The sequence below is a fragment of the Syngnathus leptorhynchus genome, chromosome 10 (assembly GCF_054491065.1).
Source record: "Syngnathus leptorhynchus isolate UIUO chromosome 10, UIUO_Slep, whole genome shotgun sequence".
Classification (NCBI taxonomy): domain Eukaryota; kingdom Metazoa; phylum Chordata; class Actinopteri; order Syngnathiformes; family Syngnathidae; genus Syngnathus; species Syngnathus leptorhynchus.
The window spans coordinates 9,176,198-9,194,267 of record NC_141204.1 but is presented as its reverse complement, the minus strand read 5'-3'; the positions used below and the strand labels follow the sequence as shown (position 1 = coordinate 9,194,267).

Below are 18,070 nucleotides of genomic sequence, written 5' to 3'. Positions count from 1 at the left end.
GATGTTGTATATTTTGGACTAACTCATGTTCCGTAGTGGGAAAACCCCGGATGTGGGAGGGGGAGCTTCGGGGACGTTCAGTGTTGTGATGTACGGCCAGTGAACTGACTGTGATGAAAGGAATAAAGCAGTATCCATCACGTCGTTGTCCGAACCATGCTTGCTACATCAGAACCTGGAAAATAGTAAAGATATAACACTCTCCACCGGCGGTGGCCTTCATCTGGACATAGCAATACACTGTTAGTCTCGTCGCTAAGGCATGAATGCGGAGCGCACAGTCCATTGATATGAAAGTCCCCTAGCAGCGAGCTGGTTGATGTCAGCGATAAAAATAGAATATCTTCCAAGAATAGCTAAAAAAAATCTAGTTTCTATTTCGCGGAAATTCCCATTTCGCGGGTGGGTCTGGAACGTAACCCCCGCGAAGTAGGAGGGATTACTGTATTTTCTGAAAAAATATGAACATACATAACATTGTATATATAATATATACTATGGGAACACTGAGACATTTACAAGAAATGATGGTACTGTTAATTGTTTATTCATTTAAATAAACCCTTATTACAAAAAAAATATACAAACAAATCAAAAAAGCATCATATATAACAATCCCTCCATACATCATTACTTTTACTGCCCGTTATTGTTCCTTTCACTCTCAAACTACTGCACACTATACATATATTGATTATGTTCAAATCATTCATGGTCTGCTGCTGTATCCCCGGGACAGTTCGAGAACAGGTCTTCCTCATCTGGAAAGAGAAAAATATTCCAGATAGTGAACAAAGGAAATAAAATGCAATATTATGTATATGAACAAGCTTACCATTATAGGCCGTTCCACACCATATGCAGTAAAAATGAATCCCTCTTAAATAGGACGTCAGTATTTGCAGTTGATCAAAGGACTGTAAAGGAAAACAGATTATGCGAGTTGACATCTGCCATCTTCACCAAATTTCCAACCCAGTCACTACCCCTACACTTGGCAATGAATCTATCAATACTAAATCCAAAATTTGATTACAAATGTTTAGAAGTCATTTTCACTGGTCTTAGTTGTGTTTAAGCAAGATCTTATACTGCTGATCTGTACTGTACTGTATATGTATAAGCAGGTCTAATAATTTTTCTGCATTTGGAATGATATGCAGGACAAAATAGTACCTCAATAATATTCAATTTCTGGTCTTTTTTTTTTTTGCAAGACAGCCTTTTGCATAGGAACACAACAATTAAAGTTTGTAGTTATTTTGCTGTTTGCTTCTAACCTTTTGTTGCTGGGTTAGGATAGTGTACATGCATTGAAAAAAGGTACTACCAAAAATGAAAGCATATGCATATATTTTGTCTACATTTAAAATATCATTTTTGTCGTACATCTATTTCGGAAGTGCTTGGTCCTACGTGCTGACCCCCTCCAGCATTTAAATTGCTCATCCCTTCCCAATGCATTTAAATTGGTGTCAATTATATGCAGATTCTCATCAGATGCAGGACAGCCTATTCCCCGGGAATAGCAGTGGTCCAGTGAATAAGCATATACAATACCACATCATGGGTGGGATAACATCATTGACATAATTTTGATTTGAAAAATATTTTTACAAAATGAATAAGAACTAACTGTTAATCCCAAAATGTCATCTTCTTCCTTTTCTTCTTCCTTAGGCTCATCTAGCTCCTCTTCAATCTCTATTTTAGGCCAATACCATTCCTCCCTGGGGACTTTGATGCCCTGAAATGAAAAAGCAAATAATTTAAACCAAAAACTCAAATGCTAGGTTCATAATGACATCCGGTGAATGTACAGTACATGTCATTTTTTGCATGTATACTGGGATAGTGATGTTCAGATTATGTTGAGCTAGAACCAAGTACTCTCCAACCTTCTGAGAATCCAACTGCTCACAGGCTCGCTGACTTCGTCTAAGGTCACCTTCAATTTTTCGTTCCTCCCTCTCGGTTCTTACTCTTGACCTTGGAAGGAGACATCATGAGCAAAGACAAACAATAAGACACTGGGATCGCTGGGCGTATCTTTGCTCAGAGCCGTAGATTCATTTGGTCATCACCTAAAGTTTTCCAGTGATTTGGTCTCATTTTGTTGATTGGCCAGTACTTTCTTTCTATACTGATCCAGCTCCTCCTCAGCTTTTCTCTTCTTTGCCTCTTCCATCCCAATGCCACCTCTGTCTGGTTCGTTAAAGGAAAAAAATATTAAGAGAACATACTGTAATCTGAGTTATATCATAAACACAGCAAAATGCCTTCTTACCGGTTTTAATATTCAATGGAATTGGATCAACTCTGCCAGCCCCTAAATTAGTAAAAAAAAAAAAAAAAATCATCAACTCATGCACATAATATAGCAGCAGATCAAATTTTAGTAAAGCAGATAAGAAAACTTGCCTTGTTTGCCAAGGCCTTGTCCAGCTTTGTAACCCATTTTCTGCAATAGTGCAAATCCCTTATTATCATTACTGATGGAACTCTGTAAAGCCGTTTCACGGCTTTCCTTTTCTTGCTCCTTGAAGGTTTTTTGACGGTTTTTAATGTTGCTCTCTTTGTGCTTTTCTTCCCGTTTCATTGCCTCTTTTACTCGCCTTACCATGGAGACACCTGGTTTAACATCTTGACTGCCACAGAAGAAAACGAATGTTATTGTAGTAACAAAGTGCAATTTACAGTAATTAGAAGATGAACATCTTATTATAATTCTATGTGTGCACGTTTACAGTTTAAGGCTCAATTTGTGAGGATAAAACGGTTCGGATAATGATGGTTTCATATATGATGGATTTGTAAGGTTCATGCACAACATTTCGTTGTCCCATATTTACCCTGCCATAAATTGTTGGACTTTATTGTATTGTGAGCAAAGACCAAAAGAAACCATTTACGTACGCGTAAACACTATACAGCGTGTAGGAACCAAACCAAAACAACAATATCGAGACTCGTTTAAATTCAAATAGCCTACCGTCCCAAAAAAACCCACTTACATTTGACTGAGGAACGTATCGGACATATAATCATCTTCACCATCGGCCATTATTATAGTTTAAGAAAAGAAAGAAAGAAAGGTAATGCCAAAATGCTTTATTACTCCAACTCCGTGAATGGATTGATGAGAGTGACATTCGGGAGTTCCGCCAATGTTTGGTTCTTTGACAATACAGTCCGACTAACAACAAATTAAACGTGAATAAACTATTTTGTCTATGCAAATCCAATAATGCAGTCATCTTGTGGTTTGTATGCATTATAAAATATGTTGCAACAGTTAAATAATTATGATTACTACTTTCTAGTTTATTTTGAGGCAGAGTAAGCTACTGGGTCTTTATTAGGTTTTTTTTTTGTCTCATCGGACGAGTGTCTCTGTAACACCATCGACACTCACCGTAATTCTCGCCAGGATATGAGAGCATGGATTAATGTTCGTGAAGTTGCTATCTGAAACAAACAAATGTATTAAAGGTGGTGGTAAGGGGGGCATTCATTCAGAGTTGAAGTCTTTTACCGAATTGTGTCTTTTGATCGTAAGCATTCGCTAGCTTAAGGTTGCTAACAGCTGGGGGAAGCTGTCAACACACAAGAAGAGAAACATTGGAACGACGAGACATACGGTAAAATGGCTTACATTTAACATGGCAATTAGAACGACCGGGCGTATGTTTATTGCTTTTTCCATAAAATTAGATGCGTTAACGTTGTGCTACGATAACAAAAACAAGATGTTTTTTTTAAGCAGCCGGCTAGCTTGTTCTGACACGAGTCACTAATGCAGAGTGGACTGTCGATTAAGAAGTTGCGAGGACATCTGTGAATATCCTTGCGATGGAGCTGGCTCACAGTCTCTTGCTCAACGAGGAAGCGTTGGCCCAGATCACTGAGGCAAAGAGGCCTGTCTTCATCTTCGAATGGCTCCGTTTCTTGGATAAGGTTGTTGTAGCCGCAAATAAGGTGACTGAAAGACTTTTCAAACCGATCGCTGTGTGTGTTGATGATATGGTAGACAAAGACGTTGTTTTTGAACAACAGGTGGATGTAAAGGAGAAGCAGAAAAAGCTTGTTGAACAACTGACAGGACTGATCAGCAGTGCTCCTGGTCCTCCAACAAGAAAGCTACTTGCCAAAAACCTTGCCACACTCTACAGCATTGGTGACACATTCCCGGTTTTCCAGACTCTGGATAAATGCAATGATATCATAAAAAGCAAAGATGACACACCTGCATACCTGCCAACAAAACTGTAAGTTGAAACAGAATGAAAAGTTTTATTTTTTCAACATATATTGTACTGACGGGTTTACATCCATTTACTTCAAAACATGTGCTCTGCAGTATTTCTCCGTTCATAGGATTTAGTACTAAGCCAAATGGTTCATATTCTAATGGAGGAGGATTAAGCATACAAGGAGATCTGTGGAAAGCATTAATGCACCCTGATAATGACCATCCCAGTGTCTGGCCCATTTGTATCTGTAGAGCGTAACTGTGAGGAGACTGGATAAGGGACAGACAATTGACCAAAATGTGTTTGGAGAAATATTCGTACGAATTTAATTGAATAACTTTTGGGATGTAATCTCTGTGAATGTTTCGAGTTCCTGTTTTGTTGTTGCTTTGTTAAATTGTGTCATACTGATTGTCTTGTGGCTTTAGTTCAACGTCCCATAACTGACATAATATTCTTCTTTCACCACACATTTGTTGTGACTGTGCTTGTACAGTGCTTTTAGTTCTAAGTGCTGAAGGAAACCTCAATGAACTCAATCAAACTACTGAATTCCTAACAATTCAATTCTTATTTCCATCCATAGTCTGCACTACATAGTCTTGAAATAGTGACCAGTAAGCTTTCCAGTTGGATCGAGCTAATTGCATTAATATGCCTTATTGAATAATTGTTACACACCAATGAAAATGTTAAAAAGTTATGTGATAAATATATATGAGAATAAAATATCTACTAGACTCATCTAATGGATTTTGTTATTGGTTTCCTTAGTGCTGCGGTGGCATGTGTTGGTGCTTTTTATGAGAAGATGGGAAGGATGCTTGGAAGTTCCTTTCCAGACACCATCAATAATCTTTTAAAGGCATTGAAAAGTGCAGAGGTATGACGTTATTCGCCAATCATAACAACATCTTTTTGACTACAATGGAAATATAGACTGATGAATTTACTTACCGTTTTGCCTTGTTATTGTAATTCTATCTTCACAATATGTGTAGTCCCAAGGCAGAGGAGAAATACTCATCAGTTTGCAGAAGGTGCTCAGCGGACTAGGTGGCGCTGCAGCTTCATGTCACAGAGACATCTACAAGAATGCCCGCTCTTTACTCACAGACAGGTCAATGGCTGTGCGCTGTGCCGTGGCAAAGGTAAGTGCCATTGTCTTCACAATGTAATATACAGCATAAAGCTCACTTTGGACAATAAAAAATAAGTAATCATTTCACCCATTTGTTGCTTTTTCTCAAGCATAGATCACCAACTTGATGTTATGTTCAGACATTCTCTCACCAAACCCTCTTATTCTTGTGACCATGATAAATTATTCCCCTTGTGTGTATCACTTACTGAGTGTAAAAAAAAGAAATTCCTTTATTGTAATGGGGATTATGATGTTACGCTTAAAAAATATTGTTGTATATCTATGACTATCTCAATGAGAAATGGGTTCGCAAGAGAGAAAAAAAAAATGCTTTGCTGATAAGATACGACTAACATGACTCCATCTTGATTTTATTTACCAGTGTTTGTTGGAGCTGCAGAATGAAGCAGTATTCATGTGGACGACAGAACTGGAGAACATGGCCACACTGTGTTTCAAGGCCCTAGAGGGTTCCAACTACGGGGTTCGGGTTTCTGTGGCCAAGCTCCTCGGGACCGTCATGGCTACGGCTCTTATGCCGAAACAAGCTGCTGGTTAGATATGAATTTTGTAGCCAATTTGGTAATTTTATATGAATACAACAGTGTGCTCACCAATGTTTTTTTTTCTTTTCTTTCAGTGATGCGTCAGAATGTAAAACGGGCGACGCTTGAGGAAGTTTTGGAGTTACTGGCCACAGGTTTTCTACGTGGTGGATCTGGTTTCTTGAAGAGTGGAGGGGAAATGTTGAAGGGAGGCGGTTCTGTCAGCAGAGAAGTCCGTGTGGGTGTCACACAGGTCAGCTTAATTCTTTTAGCAAAATACAGTTTGGTACCTTTTCTTGCCACCTTACATATAAAATCTTCTTTTCCTTAGGCTTACGTTGTGTTTGTGACTACGCTCGGTGGTCAGTGGCTGGAGCGCAACTTTGCCACCTTTCTCTCCCATGTTTTGGACCTTGTGTCCCATCCTCGGGCTACACAGACACATGTTGAAGCTGTGTACTCGCGGCGCTGTGTCTCCTTTATGCTGCGTGCCACTCTGGGAGGCTTACTTGGCGAGAAGGCGCAGATAGCAGCCGGGAAAGAAATCTGCCAAGCTATCAGCAAGCAAATGAGGGCTGTGGGTAAGGAGGATTGGGGGGGGGCATTTCACGGTTCAAAGCATTACAGACCACTTATCAGTCCTTATCAGATGTCAATCACTTTCCATTCAGCTGTCTAATATTTCAGACGGTTTGAGCTTGAGTTGCATACTGTTTCTTTTTTATCCTGTGTGTGGCACTGGTAATAATACCTTCTGCACTTCTTATTTTCTTATCTGCTTCAATCATCATTCTATGACCAAAATTCAAATCTGAATTTGGCATATCTTTCAAAGTCATCTGCCATTTGTGATCTTTTTGTCTTAAGGTTTATTACACATCAGCAGATCACTTAAGCGTCACTGATCAAAACATAGCTGTCTTGGCCACTAAATTTGCACACTCATAGTAGGAACACGCCACTTCTGCTTAAATGAGTCAAAGATCTTCACGTATAGATCTATCAGATTTCATTGGTTCTGTTTCTCTACATAGACTTGAACACTAAACAAAAACAGAAAATGGCATTTCAGTTCTTCAGTTCACTCGGGTTGCTCTGTAACCTTCACACTGTGCAAATGTGCAATAATTTGCTTTTGATTTTTTTGTATAGACAATACTTGAATAATATTATGAAATGTGTGTACCGTGTAATACTAATCTGCACAAAACACAACGGTTTCCAGCAGCAGGAAAAAAATAAAGCTTACATTTTACAAAGCAGCTTTAAAATATATTCCGTAAGTATTAAAACACTAAAAATATGAGAGGCCCCAGGACACCCAAAACAGTCATGTGCTTAAGCAGGAGAGAAAATGCACGCATGGCAAACTATGTGAGTTGGATATATTTAATTAAGGTCTTGGGAATTCTGGACACCTTTTGTGGTTGCAGAAATGTAAACCGATTTGACAAGCTATTTAATACGATAACATATTTTTAAAATTAGATCTTTATGCAGTTACGTCAAGACGATTTTTCGGCTAATTTACTTTCTAGTCTGGCCTATGTCATTATCACTACAGGTCACATTATTGATATATGCAGGTTATCTTGAGAAAAGGTTAATGTATTGTCTTTCTCTGCTCCTTGTTAATCCAGAGACAGTTGTCAATGACCTCAATGGAGAAAACAAGACTGGTGCTGCTGATGTTTCGGCCAGCCAGCATGTTATGGTTTGTGCCCTAAAAGAGTTGGGCAGCCTTGTTCAAAGCTTGAGTGCCACAGCTTCGCCTCTCATCCAGGAGCCTTCCATTGGTACCACATGCATATTTTGTGATCCTCCTACTGTGGTCCTTTCCTAATAAACAGAATGTGCTTGTGACAGCCAAAATATATGTAATTGTTTTTCAATGGCATCTCCCTTAGGACTTCTTGAAACAGTAACCTCAGTGCTGCTACACCCGAGCATGGCCGCTCGTTTGGCTGCTGCTTGGTGCCTGCGCTGTGTTGCTGTGGCACTGCCCTATCAGTTCACGCCGCTGCTCGACCGCTGTGCTGAGAGAATCAACAATCTCAAGAGTTCACCAGAGGCTGTCGGTGGATACAGCTTTGCGGTGGCAGCTCTCCTTGGAGGTGTACACCAGTGCTCTCTGGGAATCCCTCACTCTAAGGGCATGGTATGTACACACGTGACTGTGAAACCGCAATTCAACGTTCTACTGTATCTTCCACTCATGTCTGTATTTCAGTTAATTTTTTTAGTCCTTAATGTCGATTTAAAGTTTAATATCTGTTGTTTCCCTGTAGTTGGTGGTAAGCATAGCTGAAGACCTCCTTCGGACAGCGGCTCAGAACAGTCGACTGTCTTTGCAGCGCACACAAGCTGGATGGCTGCTGCTGGGCGCCCTCATGACCTTGGGTGAGTTACCCACAAATGGTATCTCACTCGAGATTTGTCGACTATCCTCTCTTTGTCTGATGCAGTCTCCTTTCTGTTTGATTTGTATGTATTCAAAGGTCCGTCCCTGGTGCGTTACCACCTTCCCAAAATGCTGCTCCTGTGGAGGAATGTGTTTCCTCGGTCCCAGAAGGAGTTGGAGGCAGAAAAGACAAGGGGAGACGCATTTACTTGGCAGGTCACCCTCGAAGGCCGAGCTGGAGCACTATGTGGTACACTAATGTCCTTCGACCTCTTTACAAACATGCGCTAAATATCAGCACGCTCGCTTCTAATTCTGTCACTTGCTGTTTAGCTATGCGTAGTTTTGTGGCACACTGTCCTGAGCTCCTGACAGAGGATGTCATTCGGAGGTTGATGACACCCATTGAATGCGCTATGACGATGATATCGCAGTAAGTATGATGCCTTCACCCAGACTTTTTTTTAGAGATATGGTTAAGTTGTGTAAAAGTGTATGGAAATATTAATTTAAAAGCAATGTCATAACTTAATGTCTGCTCTTCAGAGTCCCTGCCATCATCAAAGTTCACGGGGCACATCTGAAAGCAAGTGCAGCAATGGTGAGACTCAGGCTCTACGACATCTTGGCTCTCTTGCCTCCTAAAACATACGAAGGTAAGATAAATTAAGTTTTCTTTATTTTATTGTCCGCTATACACCCTCTAAATTTCACTAAATCCCACTTTCCACTATAGCTTTTTTTTTTTTTTTTTTTGCTGGCAGTGGTCAAATACATCACAGACTTCCCTCTTGGAGCAAGTGAAAATCTTTTCAATTTTTAATTTATTGCTCTGCTCTTCCAGGTACCTTCAATGCCCTCCTCAGAGAGCTAGTGGCAGAATTCACTTTGACTGACAACTCATCCAACACCACCACTTCTTTGCTGCGCTCTCTCTGTCACTACGACGACAGTGTTCTCATGGGCTCGTGGCTGCAGGAAACCGACCACAAGTCTATAGAGGACCAGGTGATGAGAAATAAAAATGCCCGTTGTCTTTTTTTTTTTTTTTTATTTCAGTTAAATCAAAGGATTGTCTTCCAAACAGCTGCAGCCTAACAGTGCATCTGGCAGTGGCGCTTTGGAGCATGATCCCTCCTCCATTTACCTGCGAGTGCCTGTCGGTGAAGCCATCCCAGGTCCTCTTCCTTTGGGAGTATCAGTCATTGATGCCTCTGTGGCTTTGTTTGGTGTAGTTTTCCCTCACGTGTCTTTCAAACACAGGTGAGCTATTTACTATAGTATACTTGGAACTCACGTTAGATTTGAAAACGATCTGAATTTCTGACTTTGGTTCATCTGTGTCTGTGTCACTGCTGTTTAAAAAAAAAAAAGTTTAAATTTGGTCTTGTCTTCATAAATCAGATTGCAGATGCTAGACCACTTTGCAGAATGTATCAAGCAGGCTAAAGGAGTTCGGCAGCAAGCCGTTCAGCTTAACATCTTTACTGCTGTGCTGAGTGCCCTCAAGGTGAGAATCAATTGATCCCTTTATAAGGCTTCCATGTTCCTTCATTTGAGACATTGCATCTTTCCCTGTCTTACTTTAAGGGTTTGGCAGAGAACAAGAGTACTTTGGGCCCAGAGGAGGTCCGTAAGTCAGCCCTGGCACTGGTGATGGGGGCCCTGGACAATCCCAATCCAATTTTGCGCTGCGCTGCCGGTGAGGCCCTTGGCAGGATGGCGCAAGTAGTGGGAGAGGCTACTTTCATTGCAAGAATGGCACAGACCAGCTTTGACAAGTAAGCATTTTTCTGCAGGTCAAGACTGTACAGCCGACTGTACAATTTTTTGGGTGGGGAAAACACAGTTTGAATATTTCAAATATTAATTTCAAGCAAAAAGATGTGAATGTGAATGTGAACATGAAACCGGTCATTCATATACTCTATTCTTTGCAGACTTAAGTCAGCACGTGACGTCGTGTCAAGGACGGGACATTCGCTGGCTCTCGGATGTCTTCATCGATATGTTGGAGGAATTGGCTCTGGTCAGCACTTAAAGACTAGTGTCAGTATTCTGCTGGCGCTGGCCCAGGATGGATCCTCTCATGAAGTCCAGGTAGAGTATGACATCAATCGCAATTCAATTTGAAAATATTTTGCAATTTCCCGAGATGTTTGTTTGCTTGGTTTTCTTTGATTCTGAAGTGAATTGGCAAACATTTACATATTGCGACACTTATCTCTTCACTTCATTCAGCTTTATACAAATATTTTTTTCTTCTTGACAGACATGGGCTCTGCACTCCTTGGCTCTCATTGTGGACTCAAGTGGTCCTATGTATAGAGGCTACGTGGAACCCACCTTGTCCTTAGTCCTTACCTTGCTTCTCACTGTGCCCCCATCACACACAGAGGTGCATCAGTGTTTGGGGCGCTGCTTGGGAGCTCTCATCACTACCGTTGGACCAGAATTACAAGGTAAATCTATCGGAGAGTATGTCCTGTATTGTATTCGGGGTTCATTCGCCAGCAGGTGGTAGTATTGTTAATCTTAATCCACAGACGCTAACAATTTTGTCATTCCCATTTACACTGCCCCCAATATGTATTATGAAGGGAACGGTGCCACCATCTCCACCATCCGCTCGTCTTGCCTGGTTGGCTGTGCAATAATGCAGGATCACTCCGACTCGCTGGTGCAGGCAGCTGCCATTTCGTGTTTGCAACAGCTGCACATGTTTGCTCCTCGCCACGTCAACCTTTCCAGCTTGGTGCCGTGTCTTTGTGTAAGACCAGTTGGAATTTATTATAACATTTTCACTTTGTATATATGTGAATTTCTTTTTCTGTGAGGTCTCCACATTAGTTTATAACGACGTATATTTCACATTGTTGCGGTAATATCATTTTGCAGGTGCACTTATGTAGCTCTCACCTGTTGCTGCGCCGCGCTGCTGTAGCCTGCTTGAGACAGCTTGCTCAGAGAGAGGCCTCCGAGGTCTGTGAGTATGCCATGAGCCTTGCAAAGAAGGCAGGTAATGGCAAGGACACTGCAATAAGTGAGTGCATACCTGGACAAGAACAACAATATGTCGTAGTGACGTAAGGAGACACTGATGTTTTACTTGCCGATTCAGATCTGAACATCACTGAGACGGGTCTTGAGGGGGCACTATTTGGTATGCTGGATCACGAAACAGACAGGAAGCTGTGCTCCGATATTCATGACACGTTAGGTCACATGCTGTCATCGCTTGCCGTGGAGAAGCTTTCTCATTGGCTTAAATTATGCAAGGATGTTCTTGCAGCAACAACAGGTGACTACAAAGAAGAATAAAATGGCCCATTATTATTGTCTCTAGAAAATTCCAAAGTCTTCAGTTTTGCATGCCTCAGCATGTCTGTCTTTTTTTTGTCAGATGTTGGAGGAGCTGTTACATTTGAGGTGGAAAAAGATGACGATTCTGAGAAAAAAGACGAGCTGGACGACGACATCATGTTTACAGGTTTAGGCGACGATGACAAATCTAAGCCATCAGTGGCACCTCGCTGGGTGACGCGAGTGTTTGCTGCAGATTGCTTGTGCCGCATCATCCTTCTGTGTGAGAACACAGACAAAGCACATTTTGACCTGGCAACTGCCCGTTCCACACGAACAAAAAACCCGAAAGGTATAATGTAATTCTGCAAAACACTTGACACATTATCTTGAACAAGAAATGCTCTCTGTCTGTCAGCAAGATTATGCTAAAAAAGTCGAACATGCCTGTTTTCTCAAAACCTGACTGAAGCGTCTGTGAAATGTATTTACTTGACTACAATTGTACTCTGTCATACTGAGAGGTCCTCCTAAAAATAGCTTCCCCTAAATAGTTTGAGAGGTGGAAAAATAGAAACAGATTTCTCTTTGAAATGCATTTCAACTCCACTACAAATTATCTCCACGATAATAAACCTATTTAATTAATACATTCCTGACGACAGTTTTTAACTCAAAATTAGGCATAAGAATGCAGCATGGGAAAGTATGGAGCCCAGATGAGAGTCGTCCGGCTGTCATCTGAATATGAGCCCATGGCCTAACCAACCGATGGTTCAAGTGTCACATGAGTGTACAGTGACGTGAAAAAGTGTTTCCACCCTTCTCAAATTCTTATTTGTTTCCCCACTTTATTGTTTGAAATCATCAGACTGAAAGATAATCCAAGTAAACAAAATGTAGCTTTTAATTTATTTTATTTAGGCAAAAAATGAAACTACTAATTATAAACCTAACCAGACCTGTGTGAAAAAGTAGTTACCCCCAAATCCTAATAAGTGTTTGGGCCATCCTCAGCAGTCATGCGACAGTACATCAATTGGGAGAGATTTTTTCACAGGTTGGTCTTGGTAAATTTAGCTATACATTGTACAAATGAATAAAATGCCTTTGCATTTATTCAATAGTCATATCTCTGTTTTTCTAGGAGAACTGCTGGTGCTTCATTTGTCTGACCTCATCCGGATGGCTTTCATGGCTGCCACAGACCACAGTAACCAGTTGAGAATGGCCGGTCTGCAGGCCCTGGAAGACATCATTAAGAAGTTTGCGCGTGTGCCCGAGCCTGAGTTCCCTGGGCATGTTATCTTGGAACAATACCAGGCCAATGTGAGTCAAGACTACATTGTAGGAATTCAGTTTGTAATCGCCAAAATAATTGAACTGCCAGTTTTGTGTGTTAAGGTTGGAGCTGCACTGAGACCAGCTTTTTCACCTGATACACCATCTGACATAACAGCTAAAGCATGCCAGGTAAGAAACTTTGTGATTTCTTCTTTTAAAGAAATATATTCCAATTAATTTGTTTTTCCATTTCCTTTTGCTCTGTTTGATTTAAATTGTGTTATCTATTAGGCAGAAGTAATCCCAATGATCACTCTTTGTATCAGAAATCCATTGCAAACTGTTTAAATAATATTTCAACATATGCTCAAAAAGAGAGCAAGAGCTGTAAAAAGGACTTCAATGTAGTCTGGGTACCTTTCATCTTTGAACGTGTGTCCATAGGTATGTAGCACCTGGATTGGTAGTGGTGTAGTAAGTGACCTCAATGACCTGCGGCGAGTCCACAACCTTCTCGTGTCATCACTGGACAAAGTGCAAGCTGGGAAGGGTTCCTCCAGTCAACTGTACAGTGAGAGTGCCACCACCATGGAGAAGCTGGCTGTACTCAAAGCATGGGCGGAGGTGAGACTCTGCTGCTGTGTTGAGCTTTAAATTGTGTAAAATAATACTTGTGTAACCAAATGCTTGTTGTGTTGTCATGGCTATTATTAACAGGTTTATGTGGTAGCGATGAAGATCAAGAAAGAGGCAGAATCAAAGCCTGTCAAACCGGTTCGAAGCGGAGATGAGGATGAGGATGATATGGGTGCAGATGTGCTTCCACCTGACAGTCTCATCACTTTAGTGCAGCCTGAACTGCCCTCGCTTAGTCGACTGTGGTTGGCCATGCTCCGAGACTATGCCCTGCTTACTCTGCCTGCAGAGTTTTCCAGCCAGCTGCCCCCTGATGGTACAACACAACTGTGCCTTTTGATTACTGAATATCACAATGCAATGTTTGAGACTTTCTTTGTCTAATGTCTGGTCCCCATCCCTTCTTGCATGCGGATGCGCACAAGTGCAGTTTATTGGTCTTTGGTCTATTTTCGGGTCAACTTTTAAAGAGAGTTACTCCACTATGAATGCTTAAAATGGAATTCACACTGTGTGTTCAGGTGGAGCATTTTATACTCCAGAGACGATAGACACAGCAAGGCTCCATTACCGCAACTCATGGGCTCCTGTACTGCATGCCGTGGCCTTGTGGCTAAGCAGCACTGGCTTTGGAGTTTGTGAAGAAAAAGAAAAGGTTTCTCCAGCACTCTCCAGGGCTCCTGTCCTCAATACAGGATCCTCACCGACCGTTAAGACCTTTGAAGAGTCGGTCAAAGACAGGATGCACCTAATGTTAGGTAAAGACACAGATATTAAATGTACTTGAAAGTGTTTCTCTTACTTAAAATTTTTAACAATTATTTTTAACCTGGCTAAAATAAAATTGTTACTCAGCACTCACATTTTTTTAACACGAGGGTGTTATTGTTTTTGTTTTGTCTCTCCTGCCACTTGCACTTGCAAAAAGTGAATCAATTGCTGAAAAATTAAGGAATAGTGTGAACATGCCCCAAATCCAGTTTTTCCTCTGTCTCCCAGGTGTCAGTATAGAGTTTCTTTGCTTTCCCCGGCCCGAGGAACCTATGGAGCATGTCATGTCCTGCCTGCTTGCCTTGTCCACTCTGCTTGAGTCTCCCTGTGCAAAGACCCACATCGCAAAAGACCAAGTAAGGTTGTCATTGTTGGGGTAATAAAGAAAACAATAGATGAGCAAGGAATATTAGGGAATGGGATGAGGAAATTGGATTTAGATTGAAGAGGGTCTTGCAGCCGGTAGGTAACTTGTTGTAAAATGCTGTGTCGTGGCTTTATTTAAAGTAGGGGTGTCCAAACTATCCTTCCTGTTTTCATGTCTCCCTGCTGCAATTCACCAGAATGAATTTTGAAATGAAATTGCAAAGGCCACAATAAATTTGTGTGATTGTCAAGACTGCAGTGTCTGTTTTCTTTTCCGAGTGTAATTGAGTGTTACTTTTCTTCTAGCTGCTGGCGGTGGAGCTCCTCAATGTACTTCACAGACTGTTGTTAACCCGTGACCCTCCTGCCATCCAGCTCCAGGTGACCACTGTAGTACAGGAGACCATAAGAGCTGCACTGGACCATCTTCAGCAACAACATAACAAAGGTCATGAGTTGACACATTGTAATCTTTGGTTTACTTGTCCACATGACAGAACACACTTTTCCATACTGTTTTTACAGAAAATGTGATCAAACAACTACAAGTGTCAATTTTAAATATTTGGTTGTAGGTTTAAGCAAGTGAGAATGTGACTGTGTATGGTTCTTGGTCTAAATGTGCCCCGCGATTGGGCAATCAGACCAGAGTGTACGTCGCCTCCTGCCTGAGGTTAGCTGCGACTCTAATTAAGGACAAGCGCTAGAGAAACTGGGAGGATGGGTTATTGGATTGCTTTATACTGACAGAGCGGTAATATGATGTGTCAGTTTTACTGATCTAGGTCATGATGATATTTTGCACAGGCAAAGAGGAGGAAGGCCATAAAGATTCTCAAGTCGCCCTCGGGGAAGGGGGAGAAACGGGCGAGCTGGTCCCTGGCACCTCTCTGGTGTTTGCCGCAATGGAGCTGTTGGTTTTCATCCTGGTTCGCCACTTACCACAGCTCAATACACGTGTGAAGGAGTCACCCAGCCACGTGCCCATCAGGCCTCAACGACTACCTGAGGAGAGTGCACGCCTGGTGGCAAACACTGTCTCCATTCTGGCAGAACTGCCCTCGCTCTGCTCCCCAGCTGGTAAGACACGGACGGACACGCACATGAAAACAATGTTGAGTTTGTTCACGATGGACATTTTCCTCTGCTGTACCGTGTTAGTGCTTCTTCGATATTACCGGAAAACCTTCTTCTTCTTTTTTTTTTTTACTCACCATGAAAATGATGCCCATGTTCTTGTGGTTTCTGTTCTCAGGAAGCATGACCATCCTACCCACTGTTCTCTTCCTAATCACCGGTGTGCTGAGGGAAACTGCAGTTAAGACTGCTGACAACTCTGTGCCCCCATGTGCATCTGCAGCCCTGCAGGGCATCAAGACCATCATCACATCCCCATTAGCTCGAGTGGACAGTCTCCAGACACAGTGGACTGCTCTTGTGAGAAGCAGCCTGGCTTCTGTACTCGAGGACTCACAGCCAGGTTTGTGCATACAAACCTATACAAAATGATGATGACTCATCAACAACATGCTATATATGTCAAACATAATGTGTTTTTCTTTAGATGAGTCCAGACCTGATTTGGATGAGATCAGTATGTTGACAGCAATTACACTCTTCCTATTGTCGGCTAGTAGTGAACTTGTAGGAGTTACCGTTCTTCAAAAGGGCTGCGTAGACTGTTTCCGCAATGCCCTCAACTCTTGTGATGCTTGGGTAAGTGCTTGCATCATGCACATTCTAAATTCTGGATGTGCTTTGTTCATTTTTCATTCCATTTTGTTTGCTTCGTTCCAGGTTCAGGCACGGTGTTACCAGTTGCTCTTGTCGGTGTTTCAACATCCCAGCCGTCACCTTTCTACCCCATACATTCACGCTCTGGCTCCACTCATGGTGGAGAAACTGAAAGCGGTGGAGCGCAGTCGGCCAAAGACTGCCGCTGAGCTGCAGGCTGTGCAGGAGGGCATCAGGGTCCTGGAGAATCTTGTTGGCATGGGTGAAGAGCAGAACCGTGAGTGTCTTTATGCTTAATGGATCACTAATGTGTTCTGTGTTTTTCCATTAAAGTGTTTAGTTCAGTGGCTGTAAATGTGTGCTGTTGGTGATAAGAGCATCAAAGGCTATTTTTAGAGTGCTTACTACAGCTTACTGGCATTTATGCTGTTATTGTATTCTATTAATATTCATACATTTCTTTTTTATGTCCTCTGGTGGATGTGTCCAATAGGAGTCCAGTTGGTGGCTCTTCTTGTTCCAACCCTTATCTCATACCTTTTGGATGAAAATGCACTTCCTTCTGCATCCCAAGTCTCCAAAGGCTTGCATGACTTTGCCCTTCAGAACTTAATGCGCATCGGCCCTCTATATCCAGCTGCCTTCAAGATGGTCATTGGTGCAGCACCCGAGCTTAAAACCCGTCTGGAGTCTGCTGTCCGGGCAAACCAAGCCAGCAGCAAAGCTAAAGATGCAGCACGCCATGCTCAGCCAATCGTCCAAGTTGCACCAACCATCAAACTCAAAACTAGTTTCTTCTAAACCCTCAAATGTTCTCATATAGATTTGTTTGCTTTGAATGTCTGGATCAAGTAAAAACAAACAAATATTGTTTTTGTTTTAAATCTCTTCTGACTTAAACAAGAGATCCTTGCAAAGTCCTTAAAATGTCTTTGAATGTTCAATGAAAAGATTGTCCCTGTTGTACATGTTGATCACAACGATATATTGTCTTCTGATTTGATACACATTTGTTTTGTGACATGTGGTACTTTTGCCACTAGTACCTTTCACCCCCCAACCCTCTTTCTTACTTTTACATTACTCTACGCCTTGCAGTAATAGTTTCCGTCACATTTTAAGTTGAATTGTATTACAATGCCGTGCTTTTCTCATAATCATTCTGAGAAGTGATGCATCAGGCTTTTTGATTGTGTAATTATCTGATTACACCGAATGTGAATTCTTATCCCATACAAATGTTTATAATAAGCCTATATAAGAGCTTTGATGATGTTGAGCTGTCTGTCACACTTAAATTGAAGATTTGTTAACGCCCATAGTAAAGATCAGAGATAAACAATATGGTGACATGCTCACCAGGTAACCCTTAGGATCACATGAGTAGCCTCTTCTAAAAATACTGATGGGACATTATGGTTTTATATTAATGATGTATAACTCATTTCAAAATGTAAACACTTGCAGAGGTTTATAGAAATAAAGTGTCGCATATTGATATTTGTTTCCAGCTTTGGACATTTTTTTTTTAATCATTATTATGTCATTAATGCCGGAGTATTCACATCGATTCATATCTTTAATTATTAATGATGACACAATTACAGGTCAGATGTGCAAATATGCTAGTTCA

The 18,070-nt window shown here is 41.4% G+C and overlaps 2 protein-coding genes across 2 annotated transcripts; one reads left to right on the top strand and one right to left on the bottom strand.

Annotated features, from left to right (window-relative positions):
- Positions 1–535: 535 nt before the first annotated feature.
- On the bottom strand, positions 536–3,185 carry gpatch11 (G patch domain containing 11). The gene is made up of 8 exons (XM_085921674.1): positions 3,015–3,185; positions 2,422–2,648; positions 2,288–2,329; positions 2,085–2,205; positions 1,899–1,989; positions 1,637–1,747; positions 836–917; positions 536–761 (listed from the first exon to the last, which is right to left on the bottom strand). The coding sequence occupies exons 1-8, from the start codon at positions 3,062–3,064 to the stop codon at positions 706–708; spliced, it is 780 nt and encodes a 259-aa protein (XP_085777800.1). The 5' UTR covers positions 3,065–3,185; the 3' UTR covers positions 536–705.
- heatr5b (HEAT repeat containing 5B) lies at positions 3,073–17,929 on the top strand. Its single transcript, XM_085921669.1, has 36 exons — positions 3,073–3,641; positions 3,803–3,978; positions 4,057–4,268; positions 5,028–5,136; positions 5,255–5,404; positions 5,780–5,951; positions 6,038–6,195; positions 6,274–6,523; positions 7,583–7,738; positions 7,850–8,100; positions 8,231–8,342; positions 8,441–8,593; positions 8,677–8,776; positions 8,890–8,999; positions 9,188–9,351; positions 9,431–9,606; positions 9,748–9,853; positions 9,934–10,124; positions 10,284–10,443; positions 10,616–10,805; positions 10,944–11,113; positions 11,242–11,386; positions 11,465–11,644; positions 11,747–11,998; positions 12,794–12,975; positions 13,051–13,119; positions 13,375–13,554; positions 13,648–13,882; positions 14,088–14,324; positions 14,566–14,693; positions 15,010–15,151; positions 15,511–15,783; positions 15,959–16,183; positions 16,268–16,419; positions 16,501–16,714; positions 16,931–17,929. Exons 2-36 carry the CDS (start codon positions 3,853–3,855, stop codon positions 17,236–17,238), a joined length of 6,138 nt encoding a protein of 2,045 aa, XP_085777795.1. The 5' UTR covers positions 3,073–3,641; positions 3,803–3,852; the 3' UTR covers positions 17,239–17,929.
- The last annotated feature ends 141 nt before the right edge of the window (positions 17,930–18,070 follow it).

Excerpts from the sequence above, each read along its gene's own strand:
- gpatch11 (XM_085921674.1), bottom strand. The coding sequence starts at position 3,064 with ATGGCCGATGGTGAAGATGATTATATGTCCGATACGTTCCTCAGTCAA. Across the intron at positions 2,649-3,014 it reads GATACGTTCCTCAGTCAAAT|TCAAGATGTTAAACCAGGTG; the intron begins GTAAGTGGGTTT and ends CTTCTGTGGCAG. Across the intron at positions 1,990-2,084 it reads AAATCACTGGAAAACTTTAG|GTCAAGAGTAAGAACCGAGA; the intron begins GTGATGACCAAA and ends TCTCCTTCCAAG.
- heatr5b (XM_085921669.1), top strand. The coding sequence starts at position 3,853 with ATGGAGCTGGCTCACAGTCTCTTGCTCAACGAGGAAGCGTTGGCCCAG. Across the intron at positions 9,607-9,747 it reads CACGTGTCTTTCAAACACAG|ATTGCAGATGCTAGACCACT; the intron begins GTGAGCTATTTA and ends TTCATAAATCAG. Across the intron at positions 10,444-10,615 it reads GATCCTCTCATGAAGTCCAG|ACATGGGCTCTGCACTCCTT; the intron begins GTAGAGTATGAC and ends TCTTCTTGACAG.